General features: G+C 37.2%; 1 protein-coding gene across 2 annotated transcripts; it reads left to right on the top strand.

Annotated features, from left to right (window-relative positions):
* Positions 1 to 6,764: 6,764 nt before the first annotated feature.
* GPR85 (G protein-coupled receptor 85) lies at positions 6,765 to 12,116 on the top strand. Of its 2 annotated transcripts, none has more exons than XM_012736161.2 (3): positions 6,765 to 7,046; positions 7,511 to 8,124; positions 9,502 to 12,116. In XM_012736161.2, the coding sequence occupies exon 3, from the start codon at positions 9,672 to 9,674 to the stop codon at positions 10,782 to 10,784; it is 1,113 nt and encodes a 370-aa protein (XP_012591615.1). In that variant the 5' UTR covers positions 6,765 to 7,046; positions 7,511 to 8,124; positions 9,502 to 9,671; the 3' UTR covers positions 10,785 to 12,116. The 2 variants fall into 2 exon arrangements, with proteins under 2 accessions (XP_012591615.1, XP_075862670.1); XM_076006555.1 differs by having other exon boundaries at positions 7,511 to 8,397.
* The last annotated feature ends 7,111 nt before the right edge of the window (positions 12,117 to 19,227 follow it).

Below are 19,227 nucleotides of genomic sequence, written 5' to 3'. Positions count from 1 at the left end.
ACCCATAGTTTCCTTAGAAGAAACCTGCTAGAAAAGAATTGGAGCTTACAAAGACCTGTGATTGTCAAAAAATTTAATACAAGTAAAACAAAATGATAGCAGTCCTGGAGCTGCACATTACAACTCAATAGTGACTGGAGGAGATGACAGACTGATTGAAAGTGCCAGAAATTCCCACATTCAGAATTCTAACTGGAATTCAAATCATCTACCTGGATATCTAACACTGGTCTATATATAGCCCTCCAACTTACCTGGCCAACTGTTTGGCCAAATAACTAGCAACTAGTTCTGAAAATGTTAGAATCATAGCTCTATTCGATAGTTGTAACTGCAATTAAGTGATGTGAAATTCACAATCAAAAAATACTTCAAATATTGGAACCCTAGGCATAGGACCATTCCTACCTTCACCTCCTAAGCCTGTTCATGTGCCCCTCCCATGCAGCACAGTGACATCAGAGAGATGATGGCTAACATGGAAGATTATAGAGTTTGCAGATGTAAGGCATTTAGTATTTTGAATTTCTATAAACAAAAAGACACATTTTTCATAATGCAGGCATGCAACAGTATTCCTTATACCTCATGGAAATGATTAATGACCCATTAACTATAGCCATGCCAGAAAACAAGTTCTATAAATCACATATCAACTGCCAATACAGGATGCTGTGATTTTAGATCAGATAAAGGAGAAAGGCAATACTAACCAAACGCTGTGCAGTGAAATTGTACACACCCAGCCCTAGACATTACCGCCTTCTCAAGGTGAGCTGCCACCCTATTTTGAGCTATTGGAAGTATTGTTGTGTTACTTCCTTGTTCCAGAGATTATTAACTCTATTATCAGCTCTGGATAGTGTTCAAGCTAAGAGGACTCAAAGAGTGATTTGGCTGGTAGCTTTTTTATTATATTCAATTAGTAAGATGAATCAGCACTATTTTATATAAGAACTTCTTATATTCGGCTCTTATTTATGCCTAGTAAAAAAAGGAAAGAAGGTCTGGGTGCAGTGGCTCAGGCCTGTAATCCTAGCACTTTGGGAGGCTGAGGCAGGCAGATCGCTCAAGGTCAGGAGTTTGAAACCAGCCTGAGCAAGAGTGAGACCCGCCTCTACTAAAAATAGAAAGAAATTAATTGGTCAACTAAAAATATATAGAAAAAATTAGCCGGCATGGTGGCACATGCCTGTAGTCCCAGCTACTTGGGATGCTGAGGCAGGAGGGTCCCTTGAGCCCAGGAGTTTGAGGTTGCTGTGAGTTTGGCTGACGCCATTGCACTCTAGCCCAGGCAACAGAGTGAGACTCTGTCTCAAAAAAAAAAAAAAAAAAAAAAAAGGAAAGAAATATGTTCTAAAAGGAGGACAAAAAAAAAATGCAAGATAATCCTGATTTTTACTTAAGAGTAATATCATCCTTGTAAAGCCATTTTCTGAGTAGCTACATGATCAGTTTGTTTCAATCCCTTTGCTTTCTGTCATATAGGTAATTATGAATAATCCACAGACAAAATTAGAGCAGAAAGAATCATTTAAAATTTTATTTTTATATTATTGAGCTTTTTACTACTGTACTGATAAATCAGATTTTTTTTTCTTTTTTCAGGATAATCTACCTTTTGGGCAATTAAAAAATTAATGATCATAAGTCCAAAGTCAATAAAAGCTACAGGTGTTTTGTCATGTATTTGAAAACCAGGTTAGGAACTCAAAGCATAAAATATCTGTTCTTGGCTTATAATCTGCCTGAGAGACATTAAGTTATTAGAAAATGGTTTGAAATTACTGAGTAGTAAAGCAAATAAGGAATCATGTAAATGCTAATGTAATAAGACTTAAAAAGCAAATAAAATTCCCCCAAATCCAGAGTAAATTCTTGGCCAAAAAAACTTTCTGCCCATCATATGAATAATTATCCCAACCTTATTAAATTAAGAAAAACATAGAGTCCAATTGGAGCTTGTGTCACTGTCTTTTTTCTTCTTCTTCCTTTATAACCTCCCCACAGTGCCTAGTACAGCACCTTTTGTATAGTAGGCTCATAATCACCCATTCAACAAAAATGTGCTGTGTGCCCTCTGTGTGCCAGGTTCTATTTGGGCACCAGGGAAGAACAGTGACAAAATAATAGAGATCATATTCTAGGACATTTGTTGAATGAATGAAATAACGCTGCCCCCAGGACTTAATAAAGTTTTTTTTTTACATGTAAAGTTAGGCAGATGATAACACACTTCCATTTTAACCAAATGTTAACCAAGTTAAAGCAGTAACTATAATTATGAGGGGTGGGAATTTTGGTTTTGTCTTTGTTTATATTTTATAGGCTTATTACTCTGTAAAGAGAAAATTTTTTAAGTTTAAAAAATTAAGAGAAATGAAAGTGGAAGGGCTAATCAGAATGCAGGTCTAGACAGTCAACATGGGAAACTCTTAGAGTTTAAGGTAACATTCTTCATTTTCAGCCATGTTTTAATTATGCCCATTTGTCAAAAAGCTAAATGCCACAAAGACTTACATAACCATAATCTGCTCATATGATCATATAGCAGGTGCTCATAATAATGGCCTTAATGCACTGTATGATTGAGATAACCTTGGTCTGAATAATCAGAGGAAAAAATACCTTATATTCCGGAGTTTTAAAAATTATATTGCATTTTTATTCCTTGAAAATTTACAATGCATGTAAGATATGTGTGACTCTCCATTAACCGGAGTATTAAATTAATTTCCCATTTCTTAGTCATTTTGCCAACACTTGTTTCCTCTCCCCACCTACCCTTGCAACACATACGTATGTACACACACACAAACTCACACCACACACCACGTTGGGGGTCACTTGTCTTTTATGGTCGAGACTAACTGCATCTAAAAAAAAAAAAGCAAAGTTGAATGAGACATCTTATAATATTTTAACAGACCAAGGGCTTTTTCTCTAAGCTCTAAAGTTTTACCAGGCATTAGTAGGGAAACTTGCATTTGCTCTCCCCATTCACAGGACCACATTTAAATAATGTGTAATAGAATCATGTATAATTTGTAACAGAAGAAGAGTTTAAAAGACTTCCAGAAGAAGAAGGTATGCAATATTTACTTAAATATAATAACTATGACCTTGTTCATAAAACGTCAAGAGAATTCATTAACAGCAAAATAGTTTCTTAGCCTGACCTTATAAGCCTTTAAGCCTATGTCCCTCACTTATTAATCCCTTGCAGTTTGACTTGCTCTTCTGGAACTGCTTTCGCAAAGATTGCTAATGATTTGCCTCATTACCAGAACCAACAGTATCTTCTCATCTGTCATCCTCCTAAATCTTCTAGTCACAACTTACATCTATAACCACTCCCTTCTTAAAATTCTCTCCTCCCTCAGAGTCTATGACATTGATGTTCCTCTTCTTCCTTTCAGTTTGTTCTATCTCTTGTTCTTCAATGAGCCTTCCTGTTTCCTAAACGTAGGCATTCCCTTAGTTTTTCGGTTTGTCCAGATGGAAAGGAATGGGCATGTTTGTTCCTTTGTTTGACCTCAACCTTCTTCTCTCTCAACAATCTTGGCAATGCCTCCCAACAGTTCCCTTCGCTCCACTTTTACCTATAATAACTTCCTGAATTTGGCCTCTCACTTCCAACCGCACGTAACACATCAACATTTGAATATTCCACCAGCATTGCACATTCAGTATGTCTAAAATTAACTCATTCTTTTCCTCACCAAACCAGCTCCTTCTTTTTAAACTTAGGTTACCTCTTATTAATAGTGTCTTCACTCCCTCCCATTTCCCCAAGCTCCAAAGCTGATAGTTAATTCTTACTCCTCAATCTCCTTTGCTTCCCTTATCTAATCACTTGATAAGAAATATGGCTCCACTCACCAAGTAGATCCATCCCTTTGTTTCTGTTCATTCCTCACCCTTCACATCTACCACTTTAGACTTTCCCTACACTGACGCAACCACCTGTAAATTGACCCCACCTCTTTTTTTTTTTATTTCTTGCAAACTCATACAGAGTGGGAGTGGGAGCTCAACAAATGTTTGTTAAATAAATTAAATAAGGGAACAAGTCTTAAAATTCTCAGAGAGGAGGAAATTGTCAACATAAAGGTAACAGAAGGTAAATCACTGAGCTTTCAAAATCCCTGGTGTTAAATTGAGAAGGAAGGTCTTAGAGATGCTAGCTTTAAAATTAAGAATGAATTATATTAACACTTTGGAACCTGTTTTGTGGCAGAGAGGAGAGAAAAATCTGATAAATGAACCTTTTAGTCTTTTGGAAAGAAACATGCCAGATTCTTAATCTTTTAAAAAGTCATTAAAATTCTGAAGAAATCTCACTGCTTGGGATGTTCACAATTATGGTTATTCCCAAGTCCTGAGGCACTTTTTATTTTTTTTTAAATCTCGTGTTAGTTCTTTAGGTCTAGCATATCCTCTCACCATTCTGCTCCTCAAGTAGATAAGTATAATGCCCTAGAAACCTTCAGTTTCTTAGCTATCACTATTTTAAAAAGTCACTTTTTGCTGCAACTAGGATGTAAACCAAAGATACATGTTTAAGATTTACTTAACTTCATTGATATAAAATGAAAATATCTACACTGTAGGGTCCTGGTGCCTAACATATGGTAAATACTTCTATATGGTAGCTGTCAAAATTTTCTGAAGAACTCTGAAATCTCTTTGCAACAAATTTACAATCCACAGGGTACAATCTTGATAATTTAGATGACTTAGATGCAGTGCCTATATTTGAGCAGCTTTATTTTGCTCAATTTCAAAGAGTTTATCCTAGGATGAAATTCAGCCTATCCTGGATGTTCTAGTTATTTGTTGATGCATAGAAAACCACCCGAAACTCAGAGGCATAAACAGTTATTTATTTATGTTTACAAATTTTATGAGTCAGGATTTTAACCTGGCATAGCAAAGATGGCTTATCACTGTTTCACAATGTCTAGAGCTTCCATCAGAGAAAGACTCCAGGGGCTGGAATTATTTGTAGGTTTCTTGACTCATGCCCAGAATTAGGGCTGGGATGACTTAAAGATGTACTTACCTGAGGCTCCCAACTAAACACTAGTTGTGGCCCCTCCATTTATCTTGGACAATATGGTAACTGGGAGCTACCAAGAAAGTGAGATTTCCCAAGCAGAAGAGATGGCATTTTAAATGAATTATTAAAAATCTTTTCTTAGAATGTTTTATTCTAACCTATCATTCTTTGCATTTATCAAGGGTTATTTCCTGACACACATTTTCACATAAATAATGCATAGAACAAAAACACTGTGCTTGCCCATGATGAGATTGTGTGTTGTGGCAAAAATCTGAAATATTATAGATGAATTTTGAAAGGAAGGTCATTGCTTTTTAAAATAAAATTGTATATATTTATTACAAGAACCCAATTAAGCAAATTATATCAGTCTTCCTAATACACTGATCAATACAGTAAATATAATATGCCAACAGCTTAAAAACCTGTAGAATCTTTTAAACCCAAGGATTAGGGTATATAGTTGTGTTGTGTTTGCATTGTTCCTTTACTCTTAACCTAAAAATCAATTTTTCTAGTTTTGGTGATACGAAGAATCAAAAAGGAAATTAGCTAAGATCAAATAAGCCCATGATCTCAACAATTTGAAGCAATAGCTTTACATCTGAGAACTTGTAGATGATTTGAAACTTTTGTCAGCTATTAAACATATTTTCAAAATCCCTGTTGATGTAAGATTCAGATTCCAATGTTTCCTCCAGTAGAGTTAATGAGCTAGATGGAAAATACCTCATTAATTTCTTGAGCCCCCTTGTGAGGCAAGAAAATGACATTCTCATCTAACAGCTGGAAAAACTGAAGAACTAGTGAATGTAACTGTGCTCAATTACAAAGAAAAAACATAGCTCTAACATACCCTGAGATATGGACATGAAAGAAACATGCATATACGCATACCCCCACCCTTACTTTAAAGGAATTAATATCTGTTTCTTAAAGCATAAGGCAGTTAGACCTTTGGATCTTTGCCCTACACCTTTTGGCAGAGTAATTGCCTCATGGCCTGGCAGTGCAGTTACCCTTTTAATTTACTTTTAAGTAGCTTTTCCCTAATCCATACAACCTAACATCTGCCTGATCATGAATCTGCAAAGCAAACTTATTTGTCTCTTATTGTATAAATTTTTTTTAGCTGTAAAAATTCAGGAAATAACTATTCTTCTTCGCAAAGCACATAGAAACGTTCATTGGGAAGTAAAAAGGAACAAATTGAATTGATTTGTATTTCTATAAAAGTGAATTTGACATTTTACTTAGAAGTTGCATACTACCAAATGGTTTTGAGTTCTTCGGAATTCATTTGTTTTGCAAAAAGTGGAATGTTTTACTTGAATGGAAATGCCCTCGAGTTACTTCCAACATTGCTGAAGGATTGATTGTTCTAGGTTAAAGGAATGCCAAAGTTAAATGCCCTGTATGTATTTGGGGAAAAAAAACCCAAATTATTATCCATTTTTTAATGGACTTAGGGAATCCAAAAACAAATTAGGGAAATTTAACATCCTTTCAGTATTACCAACATAGGGCTTTGTGTAACCACTGTGACATCAAGCTTCAAACAGAGAAAGCTTTACCTCGGCGTGTCCAATAGAAATACAATATGTAAATTAACCCATATTATCTGTATGCTGATTGGCTTGAGTTCCCCCGAATGTCACAATCTCACCACCCAGCAATGAGGTATTTTACTGCTGTCTCGAGATCAGATTATTACTGTAGAGGAGATTTTTGATTTTTCTGTTTCATTAACAGATTATTATAAAACAATAATCATGGAGGAAGAGAAGCAGACATTTAACATCGGGAATTAATGAAAGCATGTCTGCTTGGTTTTTAGGGAGCTAAGGGGTTGTTTAAAATCTTATGCCACCCCCACAAACAAAACTCTTCGGAAATGGTAAAATAAGAAAATGCATGATTCTAGAGGCATCCCTAAGCACCCACGTGTCAGGCTATGTGGTGTCGGACCTTTTGGACTGGTGTAAGTTTTATGTATTCGTTTTATTCCTAGTATTTTTCATTCGTAATAACAAAGGGGGAAAAAGGAAACTCATACACACAACTGCTTTGACATCACCAATCTACTGGTCAGCCGAACTTGCAAGAAGGGAGAAGAAAGGCTGTTGCTCAGTGGGGTGGGATACCAGGAATAGCCATTTAAAATTTTTGTAAACCTTCAGTCATATCCCTTAAGGTAGACTGGATGTAAATCATTTTGTAGTTGTCCTCTGAACTTAGCGTCCTCCTACTTATTACGCATGTTTGAGTGCATTCGCGAATAGAAGATGACTAACAAAGACAGGGCTGCCCTAACCTGCTTCCCTTCTTCCCCATGGACAGTATTTTTGACTGTGCATTTTAAAAATTTCTTTTCTTTCTTTGTCTTTTCCCCCATTCTTTCTGTCTCTCTCTCCTTTTTTTTTTTTTTTTTTCCTTTTCTTCCAGCTAACCTGCAAATTCAAAGGTCAGCTGGGGAAATCATTTAAGAAGAAATTTAAAAGAAGCTTCCAATGCTTTGGACCACCCTAAAAGAAAAAGGAAGAAAATGTTTGGGGAAGGCGAGGGTTCCGGGAAGCTGGGGAGGGGGCGGACGTCCCGGGCGCGGTGGCTTCCTCGTGCGCTGCCGTAGGGAAGAGGATGGGCCTGAGGTCCTGAACGAGCCTTTCCAAGCCCCCGTTTCAAATGCGGGGAGGGAAAAGTTCAGAAGCAGCCATAAGGGACAAAGCTTAATTTTGTCGGCTGAACTGGACGGGGCATTCAATAAACCCAGCCAGCTCCGGAGACGGGTAGGGGTTCCTGTTGGCTCCACAGAGGCCGAAGCAGCCCCTGCCGCCGCCCTCGCCACCGCCGCCGCCGCCGCCGCGGCCCCTGCGTTACTGGGGGAGAGACGGTGCCGCTGCGACAGGGGAGGACGCGGCTGGAGCTCAAGGAGGCTCCAGCGCGCAGGCGCCGCCGAGCCCTGCCTGGATGCTCAGTCAAGGCACTAAGGGAAAAAAAAAAAAATCAGCAATTTATAGAAAGAAGAAGCTATAGTCTGTCGGGATATCCAACACCAACAGGTAGGAGGATATACTCTCGGTTAAGTTTGGGGGTAGGGGGGTTGCACAGTGTTGATGAAACTGCAGGTTCACCGGGAAAGAGCCCTCCGTGAGGTTTTTTTTTTTTTTGACAATAAACTGCATAATGGAAGTACATTCAGACAATGCATCTTCAGTAGGGCTTATTGAGAGCTCCATTTCTGTAAAGCGTTGCAAGACTGAGGAATATCAGACTGAGAATCACCGGGAACGGTTCCCTTGCAGCACAGAAGCAATCTCTCTCCCCATCTTCGCGTATGTAATGCATGTCTCTCTCCCTCTCCCCCTCCTCCACTCCCCCCCCCATTATAAATCCAGGGGTGGCGGATTTCAGGTTTCGTAATGTTGCATGATGCGATCGGTATTTACCCGGGGATGTACCGGTGGGGAAATTAAAATCATCGAACGCAGTTTTGCCTGGGCTTCCATCAGCATATTTCGGGCAAGTGAGAAGTGGCAAAGGAAACACGCTTCGTGGGAATAACAGAGGAAGCCGATCTCCCTGGTGTTGCTCCCAGACACCTAAGAGACAATGTGCATTTTGCTTTTAAAATGAAGCCACTTGTGAGCAACAAAGATTATCGGTGTAAATGGGAAAAGCTTAATTGCCCAAGAAATACAGATTCATCTTATATTCATTTGAATACAGGCAGCCAAGATTTACAAATGGAAGTGCATTATTCCTCTGGGTGTGTTTCCCTGGCCAATATTTACATTAACCATTTTTAATAATCATGTGGTTAAAGAGAAAAGATTTGCCAAAAATGGGGGGTGGGGTGGGAAAGGAAAGACAAAAGATTAAATCACATCAAATCTTGGGACAAGTTCCTATTAATTTTTGAAATCTAATGTTGAAATTTTGCTTTAAGATGAATCAACAAATACTCTTATGCAGCATGAATAGTGGCACTTGAGTTAAAAGACATATTTTGCACGGGTTCTTTGGCTCCATCTCAGCAGAGAAGCTGCCTGTGAAACACTGACAGATACTAACAGACCTTAAATAAATGTAGGTAGTCTCCTCTCTGTCTCTTATTAGCAATCTTGTAGATTGCATTGCAATTCTAGTGATTAATTCCTGGACTGGCATATTTTACAACTGTGGAACATTATATTCCTTCTCTCCTAAAGGTACCCAATCAAATGTATGTTCACCAAAATAGGGACATTTTTTAATTCACCTAGCTGAGAAAACTAAGCGAGCCAATTCTCTGAAATCTCAAGCAAAAATACTTACTAAAGCAAATAATAGTGTTCAAAATTAAAACTTGATTTGCTTCCCCATAAATGAACAGCTTTATGTTAGCACTGACATCATTGCTTGTTAACTTAAGAACTGATAGCTCATTTTTTTTCCAGATATTCTGATGGCAAATGAAACGGAAGAAAAGAGGAAGCATGACTGCAGATCGGATCAGTTCTCTTTGTGGATTACATTTTTAGTAAAATGTATGGATCTATCTTTTCCTTGTTCTTATATCTAGATCATGAGACTTGACTGAGGCTGTATCCTTATCCTCCATCCATCTATGGCGAACTATAGCCATGCAGCTGACAACATTTTGCAAAATCTCTCACCTCTAACAGCCTTTCTGAAACTGACTTCCTTGGGTTTCATAATAGGAGTCAGCGTGGTGGGCAACCTCCTGATCTCCATTTTGCTAGTGAAAGATAAGACCTTGCATAGAGCACCTTACTACTTCCTGTTGGATCTTTGCTGTTCAGATATCCTCAGATCTGCAATTTGTTTCCCATTTGTATTCAACTCGGTCAAAAATGGCTCATCCTGGACTTATGGGACTCTGACTTGCAAAGTGATTGCCTTTCTGGGGGTTTTGTCCTGTTTCCACACTGCTTTCATGCTCTTCTGCATCAGTGTCACCAGATACTTAGCTATCGCCCATCACCGATTCTATACAAAGAGGCTGACCTTTTGGACGTGTCTGGCTGTGATCTGTATGGTGTGGACTCTGTCTGTGGCCATGGCATTCCCCCCAGTTTTAGATGTGGGCACTTACTCATTCATTAGGGAGGAAGATCAATGCACCTTCCAACACCGCTCCTTCAGGGCTAATGATTCCTTAGGATTTATGCTGCTCCTTGCTCTCATCCTCCTAGCCACACAGCTTGTCTACCTCAAGCTGATATTTTTTGTCCACGATCGAAGGAAAATGAAGCCAGTCCAGTTTGTAGCAGCAGTCAGCCAGAACTGGACTTTTCATGGTCCTGGAGCCAGTGGCCAGGCAGCTGCCAATTGGCTAGCAGGATTTGGAAGGGGTCCCACACCACCCACCTTGCTGGGCATCAGGCAAAATGCAAACACCACAGGCAGAAGAAGGCTATTGGTCTTAGATGAGTTCAAAATGGAGAAAAGAATCAGCAGAATGTTCTATATAATGACTTTTCTCTTTCTAACCTTGTGGGGCCCCTACCTGGTGGCCTGTTATTGGAGAGTTTTTGCAAGAGGGCCTGTAGTACCAGGGGGATTTTTAACAGCCGCTGTCTGGATGAGTTTTGCCCAAGCAGGAATCAATCCTTTTGTCTGCATTTTCTCCAACAGGGAGCTGAGGCGCTGTTTCAGCACAACCCTTCTTTACTGCAGAAAATCCAGGTTACCAAGGGAACCTTACTGTGTTATATGAGGGAGCATCTGTAAATCTTTAGCCTTGTGAAACACTAACCTTCTCTGCTGAGCAACTGTGGCCCATAGCCATATCTTGAGAAGAAATTCAAGAATGGAATCAGCAGTTATAAGGATTTGGGCAACATTCTGCAATCTTTGCAATAGTTCACCTATAATCCTATTTTAAATCTCAGAGTGATCCTGCTGACTGCCGGCGAAGGTTTGTAATTAAGAAAGGACTGAACCACTGCCCTAAGTTTCTTTATGTGGTCAAAAACTAGAAAATGAAAGTAGCAGGTGCTAAGTATCAGTGCTAAATGCTGTGTATATCACTACTTATGAAAAAAACATCAAAAAAAAAACAATTAGCATTGGACATCTTAATAAATTAAGTCGACATGAGGTAAATGTGTTGATAAAAACTAATTTTAGAAGTTTGAGGACTTAAAACATTTCATACTGTTATTGTTTTGCAAAGACTAAAATATTTGGAAACTTAAAGTACTGTAATCCACTAAAGACGTGCCATGAATTATTGGAATATCACACTTTAAAAACCGCCTTGTAAGTTTTGGGGAGCATTCCAAAGCAGTATATGGGTTCCAATTAGAGTTTCCTTTTTTTTGTATTACTACATCACTATTTCTAAAGACCACTTTCCTTATCTACTAGTGAAATTGCTAGCATTGAACTGTATTATGTGATTTTTGTTGATTTGGTATAAAGTTTTTCCAATTCATTTATATTTTACATATGCTAGATATTGAACTGGGAGGCAACATTAATGGTACCAGCTGGTCATAATTGGACAGTTCTAATAATGCAGAATAAACACATGTTGCCTTAAAGGGTTATCTAGTATCCTTCATCTTATTTAGCATTGGAGCAAATAGTCAAGGGAATTGGATCAGTAACTGGTCGTGGTCCTGCATCTGGAAGTGCATGGAAGATCATTTACTATTCCTTTTCCTTTTCCTCACATGGTTTGAAAATTAAGGTGCACATCATTGAAATAATGAGATTTTCTTCTGAGGTGTGCTACCCATTCTAGAGTGTACTAGGAAGCAGGCAGTTGATATATGTTTATATTTTAAGTCAGCTGTCAAGAGGAGACCACAGCCTTAGTATGACATCCTGCACAATTTGTGAAGCATTTATTCTACCGAAGGCACAGTCTTGTTTATACTTTCTGCACATTCAGTGTATTGGTCGTTTAAATTATTTCAGTTTAACTTGTGAAAGCTTCTAATATGATTTCTGGTATTTTAGAAATACATTAGAGTCTGTGAGTCTCATTCTTTAAGATACAAATGTGTGAACTTCAATATAAAGTTGCATTTGCCAAAATTTACCTGTGTAGCCTGTTAATTTTCTTGGAATAAATTTTACATTTTTGGCATATAACAATTTTTCTTAAAATTTGGGAGGAAGCACAAACTAGGAAAATTAGCTTTATTATGATTTCATTTTTGATTTTTGTAGCTACTATATTCTGGAACTGGAAATGTATGAATGATAGTGAACATAAAGCTGATAAACTGACAATATCTGTAAAAGCATTATTTGGTAGCTTATCATAATCATCCCTCTATTAATCTTACATACCAGTATTATTTAGAAATGTATATCTCTTTAGTTGGTTGGTTCAGAATTTTAATATAAATATTAAATTTTAATTTGGCAGATAGTACTGTAGAAATCTGGGCTCTAAATACATAACTTGTAAGAAGAATGGTTTATAATATCATTATGACAAAACTAGAAAACGTTGTTATTTTTGTTTGCTTTCTGTTTTTTTGTTCATTTTGTTTTGTTTTGTGTGGGCTTTCTTTGGTACTTGAAAAATAAGATTAGGAATCTAATTGAACAGAATATTGCTCTAGTACTTCTGTAAAGAGAATATTAATATAAATATACATAAGGAAAAATAAATTAATGAAATGTTTCAATGATATATGCAACTATTCAGTTTTGCTCATATAATGACAGCTCAAGCCATGATTTAATGAGCACTCTGACCTCATTTTTACTCTATGCCAAAGCTGAGTGGCTCTAAGATAAAGTTTAATGCATAACAGTGAATTGGATCTAGCAATAAAGTCTCCCTGTTGGTACTAAAATTATTATCTGAAATACAATAAAAGAAATGTTATCAAAAGATGTTCTGATAACATTATGTTTCCAACTCAAAAAAACTTACAATAGAGACATAACTGCAATGATTATACATATGGAGAAATTTGCTTGCAGGTTCAAATATCACCAGCAATCAGTAGAATATTAAGCAATAATCTTGAACCCAGAGAGAACAGGTTTTACCAACATTAGCCTCCATTGCATAGATGAGAAAACTCAGGCATGGATTAAGGGGTGAGGAATTGAAGAGTCAAGAGGAAGAGCCAATTAAAGCTACCTGACTCCACTTAGCTATATAGAATAACTTTTGTAAGTCACATGCCTCAGTGACCTGTGAGTAAGGCTGGATTGTAGTGACTTTCATTTAAGCCTACTCCTGACTAATGTGGCATTTGCAAGTCAAAGAGGAAGCAGTGGACAAGACCCATCCCCGGTAAATCAATGCCATTTATACATCAATGCATAATAGTTGTAATCATACAAAAAAGGATGCTTCTATGTCTTAATGACCAAATTACAATATCTATTTTGGCACCCATTCCAATATTTAATGTTACTAATCTTCAACCTCCCTTGTATGTAGGGGGGTCCAACTTCCCTGTGGTAAAAAGCGTTTATCAATAATAATGTGTCCCTCTTAGACTAATTACACATCTGAGCTGAACAGTCTTTAAATTGTTTTCCATAATAATGGTGATGTGTTGGCATGGATGCATGTGTCTCCACTTTCTCCTTGGGTTTCTTTTGTGCATAATGCATTTATTTGTGAGATGTCTGGCTAAAGCTAGGTATTCAGTCTGTGGCTGTGGAATCCTATGCAGATATTAACAAAAGCAGAAGGAGGTGATAAACTTGCCAAGTTCACCACAGAGGCCCCATTTAAATAACACAAAATTAACCATAGTGATTAGATGAAAAATATCATTTGTAGATAGGACAGCCTATTGACTGAATTATCATTTTCAGATATTAGTTGTTTGGATTTCAACTGGCATTTTCCATAGAAGTCATCTTTTGATGACTGATTTGTCATTGTTAATACATGGATATAGCCATTTCTCCATTGCCTCTACTTTCTTGAATGCTACCTGAATTGTTTATTCATTTATTTATTTGTTCAACAAATATGTGTTGAGCACTGGGCTTGGTGCTGGGGGCATAGTGGAAAACAAGGTAAAAGAGTCTCTCATTGAGATTTCTTAATCTAGTAGGAAAGAAACAATAAACATGTAGTATTAAAGAGTTATGAGTATTAATATAGTCAACATTCCTAAGACATACTTATGGCCCTAAAGTGACTGTTATCTATTTTCACTTCAGTAGTGCCTTATCTCCTGTCCTTGCCCACTGTTCTTGGGATCTCTTATATATAACAATTTAAAGCTGTTCAACTTAGAATAACATCTCCTCTCCCCCATTCTACTCAGACGGAGTATCAGGAACCTTTCACCCAAACTTAGAAGAATCACTATGTTGTATTTTGAAACCAGTTCCCATGTTGTTAATTCTATCTACAAAATAACAGTAAAACCTCAATGCTAAAGTTTCCTTCATGTCCTGACTGTGCATTTCCACAAAAGACATATTTCAATTTCTTTGAGAGGTGAGTCTTTTCCATAATACTCATACATACCTTCCTGCAAGTTAGCATGAGAATACCTGGGTAAAATACAATCAAAGGAAGGACTTGTTTGTGTGCACCTTAGTGATGACTCCCAGAGGGCCTGTCATGGTGCCCAAGCAAAGATGAGATGGGAATAACTTGTGAAACAGGATGCATACCTTTTGTTATTGCAGCGTGTCACCCCTTCCACGTTTTTATTGCTCCTTATTGGAAATAGAAGAAAACTCCCTAATTCCTATCAGCTGAAAAGTTGGTTTGGTCTCCAAAATTTATTTCTATTGTAAATACAATGAAACATATTTATAATTATATATACATACATCTTTCAGCTAAGCCATGTGATAATGAGTTGTGTTGCAACTGGGATTACTGTAGGACAGTTGTAAAGAGAAACAAAACTCTTCACTTGTGTGTATTCACCATTAGATAAATTTACTTGGTTTCATTCTTTGTTTTATACCATGTGTAGCATAGACTGTATTGTTATTAAAATGAAAAAAAAAAGCTTACATTAATTCCATATTAAAAAGAAAAGAAAGAAGCTAAGTCATGATAAATGGTGATGTTTCAAATACTGGCTAAAGATATTAATCAAGGAAGATGGTTACCTGAGTTGTGAGTTATGATTCTAAAATCTTGTGAGCTTGTTTCCCTATGCAAAAATATATCATTCTCATGATTGTTAATATTCTCTTATAAATGTTTTGAATGGAAATTGCAGGATCTACTAAGATAATTGGTTATTGTTTGTTTGGTTTTTTTTTTTTTTTGTCATTGTCAACTGTGAGCATGTCAGTGTTCTGTGACTTTCCCAATTCTCTCAGAAACTTTTTTTACACTACATTAACATTATAGAATTGCTCAATTTTTAGGCACAAATTCATAGTTAGTCTATATGGTAGTTAAAATGAAAATATCATATGCAAATGACTGGATTATTTTTTGCCATCAGTCAAAACAGCCAAATTAGTTAAAAGTGTATTGGAAACCAGAGCAACGTAGGAAAGGGAAGGGTTTTTTAGTTTGGTTTTGTATTTTTGAACTGTTTTTGTTTTATGCTTCAATGAAACAAACCGTCTCTAAAAATATATATATTGAAACCAAAAGAGTTTAACTTTATAAAAAGATTATATAAATAAGTCCTGGTGTTTGAAAGGAGGAAGGAGCTTTACATCATCTTTTGCCAAAAGGATGATGTCCATTAGCTGTTCAAACCCTTTGGGTTAAAAGGCTTTTAAAGCTCAGTTTTCTTCTCAACATATCAGACAGTTAATATAAGGGCTGGCGCCCTGAAAGGTCCCCAGAGGAAAGCAAGGAGAATGTGTTTCCCTTTGACTGATTGGTAAAAAGGCCTCAAAGAAGCCACAGGTGATTTGGGGCTTGGACTTATTCACACCCGGCATTCATAGCCAACTCCCTGGCTGCTTCTGAAATGACAACGTCATTCTCAGGAAGACATAGGTCTCTAAGTTTGGCTTGGGGGCAGAAAATAGTTCCTTTTTCTTCTCTCTGTGTTTGGAAAATATTAGATTCATGACACAAATAGTAAAAGTAATATTGTAATGCATGTTCTAGTTGATGGGGCTTTGAATAGATGATAAAATAACATTTAACTTGAATGGGTATTCAAGATTATGAGATGAGGAAACAAGTCATTCATTATACTACAGTATAGGGGAAAGTGATTATAAAATTAAATTGTTTTAAGCTGAATTGATGATTGAGCTTGAACTAGCTAGAGTTAATTAGTTGTTTCTTTTCGTAGCTTTAAGGATGACAAAAATCTGACTAACTACATGAAATAGGAGTTTGTTCTTTTCTCCATCAAAAAAATGTTCAATCAAAAGTTCATTTTCTTCAGCAAAAAAGGAATTTTTGATTATTTTTAGTAAGTATTTTTACTTAAACATAATTCAATTCAACAATGAGTTGTTATGTGCTTACTGCATGTACGATCTTGGGCAAATTAACCTTTCTATCTCTCATCAATAAAAAGGTGATCACAACAGTACACACAACCTAGGGTTATTGAGAGGATTGGGTGAGAGCATCCCTGTGAGGCCCTTCGCAAAGAGTCTGGCATCTTAAATAAATCTTACCTTTTACTGTGTGTGAGGGGCTGGCTGTTTCCTAGCTCACCATCTAGCAGCAGAGGTATAAACAAATTATGAGACAATGTGATAAGTGCTGTAAGAGAGATATGTGAGATAAGTGTTAAAGGAACACAGACAAGCAATTAACTCTGTGAAAAAACGGGAGAAAGAGGGTGAGAGAGAAAAGGTGGCAATTGAACTAAGTCTTGAAGGATAATTTTAATGTCATCTGCTTGACAAAGTTAGGAAAGCCATTTCAGATAGAGGCAATAACAAGATGAGCAAAAGGCGAAGAGATGTGAAAGCTCATGATGTGTTTAACACAGGGATCCACTAATAAGAGAAATTTATGTGGTGTGGCTGGAGCTTAGCTACTGAAATCGGAGGGTCATCGTGTCATGGTGGTTAAAAAGCATGAGATTTGGAGATATAAGTCCTTATTCTGTCCCTTACTAGCTCTATGGTCTTGAACAAGTTAGCTAAACTCTGAGTCAATTTGCTTATTTGCAAATTGAGGAATAAATAGCAGTAATGACTTCTAAAGATTTGCTTTGAAGATGAAATGAGATAATAAATAATAATTATTTACTAAGTACTTACTATGTTTCAAGCACTGTTCTAAATACTATATATACATATATATACTTGTTTAATTATCACAAGGAGATGCTATTATTATCTATACTTTACACATGAAGAAATTGAAGCACAGAGAAGTTAGGTAATGTGCACAAGTTAGCAGTAGTAGGCAAAGCATGCATATAAAGCCCCCAATACAGTAACCAGCCCAGAGTAAGCATTCAGTAAATGTTGGCCTTTGTTGTTGCTAGGCTCCTGTTCTTAATTTTAACAAAGTAACTGAACAAGATTAGAGACTAATGAGAGCAGAAGTGACTGAGCAAAGACAGAGCTGGACAGGCTTCAGCATTCAGCTCCACCTTGCTGTTCTCCCTCCCTTTCCCACTGAGACTCCAAAGAAAGCAAAGAAAGAACAGTAGTAGTACTAATCCCCCTCCACTTTCATACAGGATCCTATTACCGCAGACACAGGAGAATCCGTCTGATTTTTCAAATAACTTTTTAGAAGAACACTGCTCAGATTTTAAAAGTGGGTTACACAACTCACACCAGGTGGAGAATTTTACCTAGATCTGGCTCATATGCTTCAGTACTAAATCGGGTCTGTCATGTTCTGTGTAAAGTGGAGATTTAAAATGGATGGTTATTGTAAGCCGGATAAAATCCTTTCATGGAGTGTGACCCGTGTCTCCTTTTAAAGGTCCACCTTTTGGGACGACTATTCCTAGTCCATGTCTCAAGTAATTACACTTCTTTCCCTACTCTGAAATCATTCCATAGCCTTGTGTAACGTGAGTGTTTGTAACTACACATACTAAAGGGATTCATGGAGAATGTGATGGCAGAATTACCCTGTAAGTACTGTTTGCTTGGTACTCATGCATCCGCATGGTCTCTCAACTTTTCCAACATATTTACTCATGGTCAGTTGTTTACACGCCTGGCCATCCTTCGCTGCATTTTTGTGAGCTGTTGTTTTGCCCATTTAAACCCCCTGCTTTCATCCCTGTTGGGCTTTATTCTTTTTATTGGATCTCTTACTTTACCAACAGCTGTATCAAGGTGATTTCATCTTCTAAAGTGATAGCTGCTGTCATCCTGCCATGCCGGCGTGGTGGTGTCTGTGGTCTCAGTAAATATAGTTTCTATGTAATTTTCCTGTGCAGTTAGAAAAAGAGTGTCAGCCTAGGTGTTAGGAAGCGGGCTGCCAGCCAGCTATAGGCCATGGTCGATTCACTTGACTTCTTAGTTCCTGTATGATAAAGGGGTTGATTTCTAAAATTTCTCTGGCTTGGAAACATCTATGGTTTGCCCATTTGGGTCACTGATGTTCCCAGGACATTGATGACATGACTAACCAACATAGCTTGCCACAACTGACACTGGTCCACTGAAAGCCACTTCCCATGTACTTTCAACTATTAGGTTTCTACCTAAGCAGCTGTAGGCCCAAGAGGATCCCAGCTTGTTGATATGAACACTGGAGAATATCTATAGCACATCAAAATATTCTTTTTCTGGGCCTCTGTTTTATTCATGTGCTAACTTCATAATAGCACTTTTAATTTTAATAAGACAGACTCGATGCTCTGCTTCCATTTTAAATGATCAAATTATGGATATTTGTGCCCATTATTCCTTTTTTATTTTATTTTATTCCTTTTATTTCCTTTTTATGCTCTATCTTCAAGTATAAATAATTCATGGATTTCTTTTAGAGGGCACCAAACCTGTTTCAAGTTCCTGTTTCAAACTTATGAAACATAAAATTTAGGAAATGTTTTAGTACCTCCATAGTTTGCAATTACATAATGATCCGTCTTTGAATGGATACTTAATAAGTACCTACTATGTACTAGGAGTTCCACAGGGAGCTTAATAAATCCTTTAATTGAATCTGGCATTGGCTTAGGTTTTAGTCTTAAAGGCCTATAAAATGGACATAAAACCAGTTTTCTTTTGTAGTTGGTTTTGCTATGCTCTACATGCATGAAAACATTGGCTTTATAATTTAACCCAGTGCAGAAATG

This window comes from Microcebus murinus, chromosome 9 (genome assembly GCF_040939455.1).
Source record: "Microcebus murinus isolate Inina chromosome 9, M.murinus_Inina_mat1.0, whole genome shotgun sequence".
In the NCBI taxonomy this organism is placed as follows: domain Eukaryota; kingdom Metazoa; phylum Chordata; class Mammalia; order Primates; family Cheirogaleidae; genus Microcebus; species Microcebus murinus.
The sequence above is the reverse complement of the archived record's forward strand: the minus strand, read 5'-3'. Positions and strand labels throughout refer to the sequence as shown.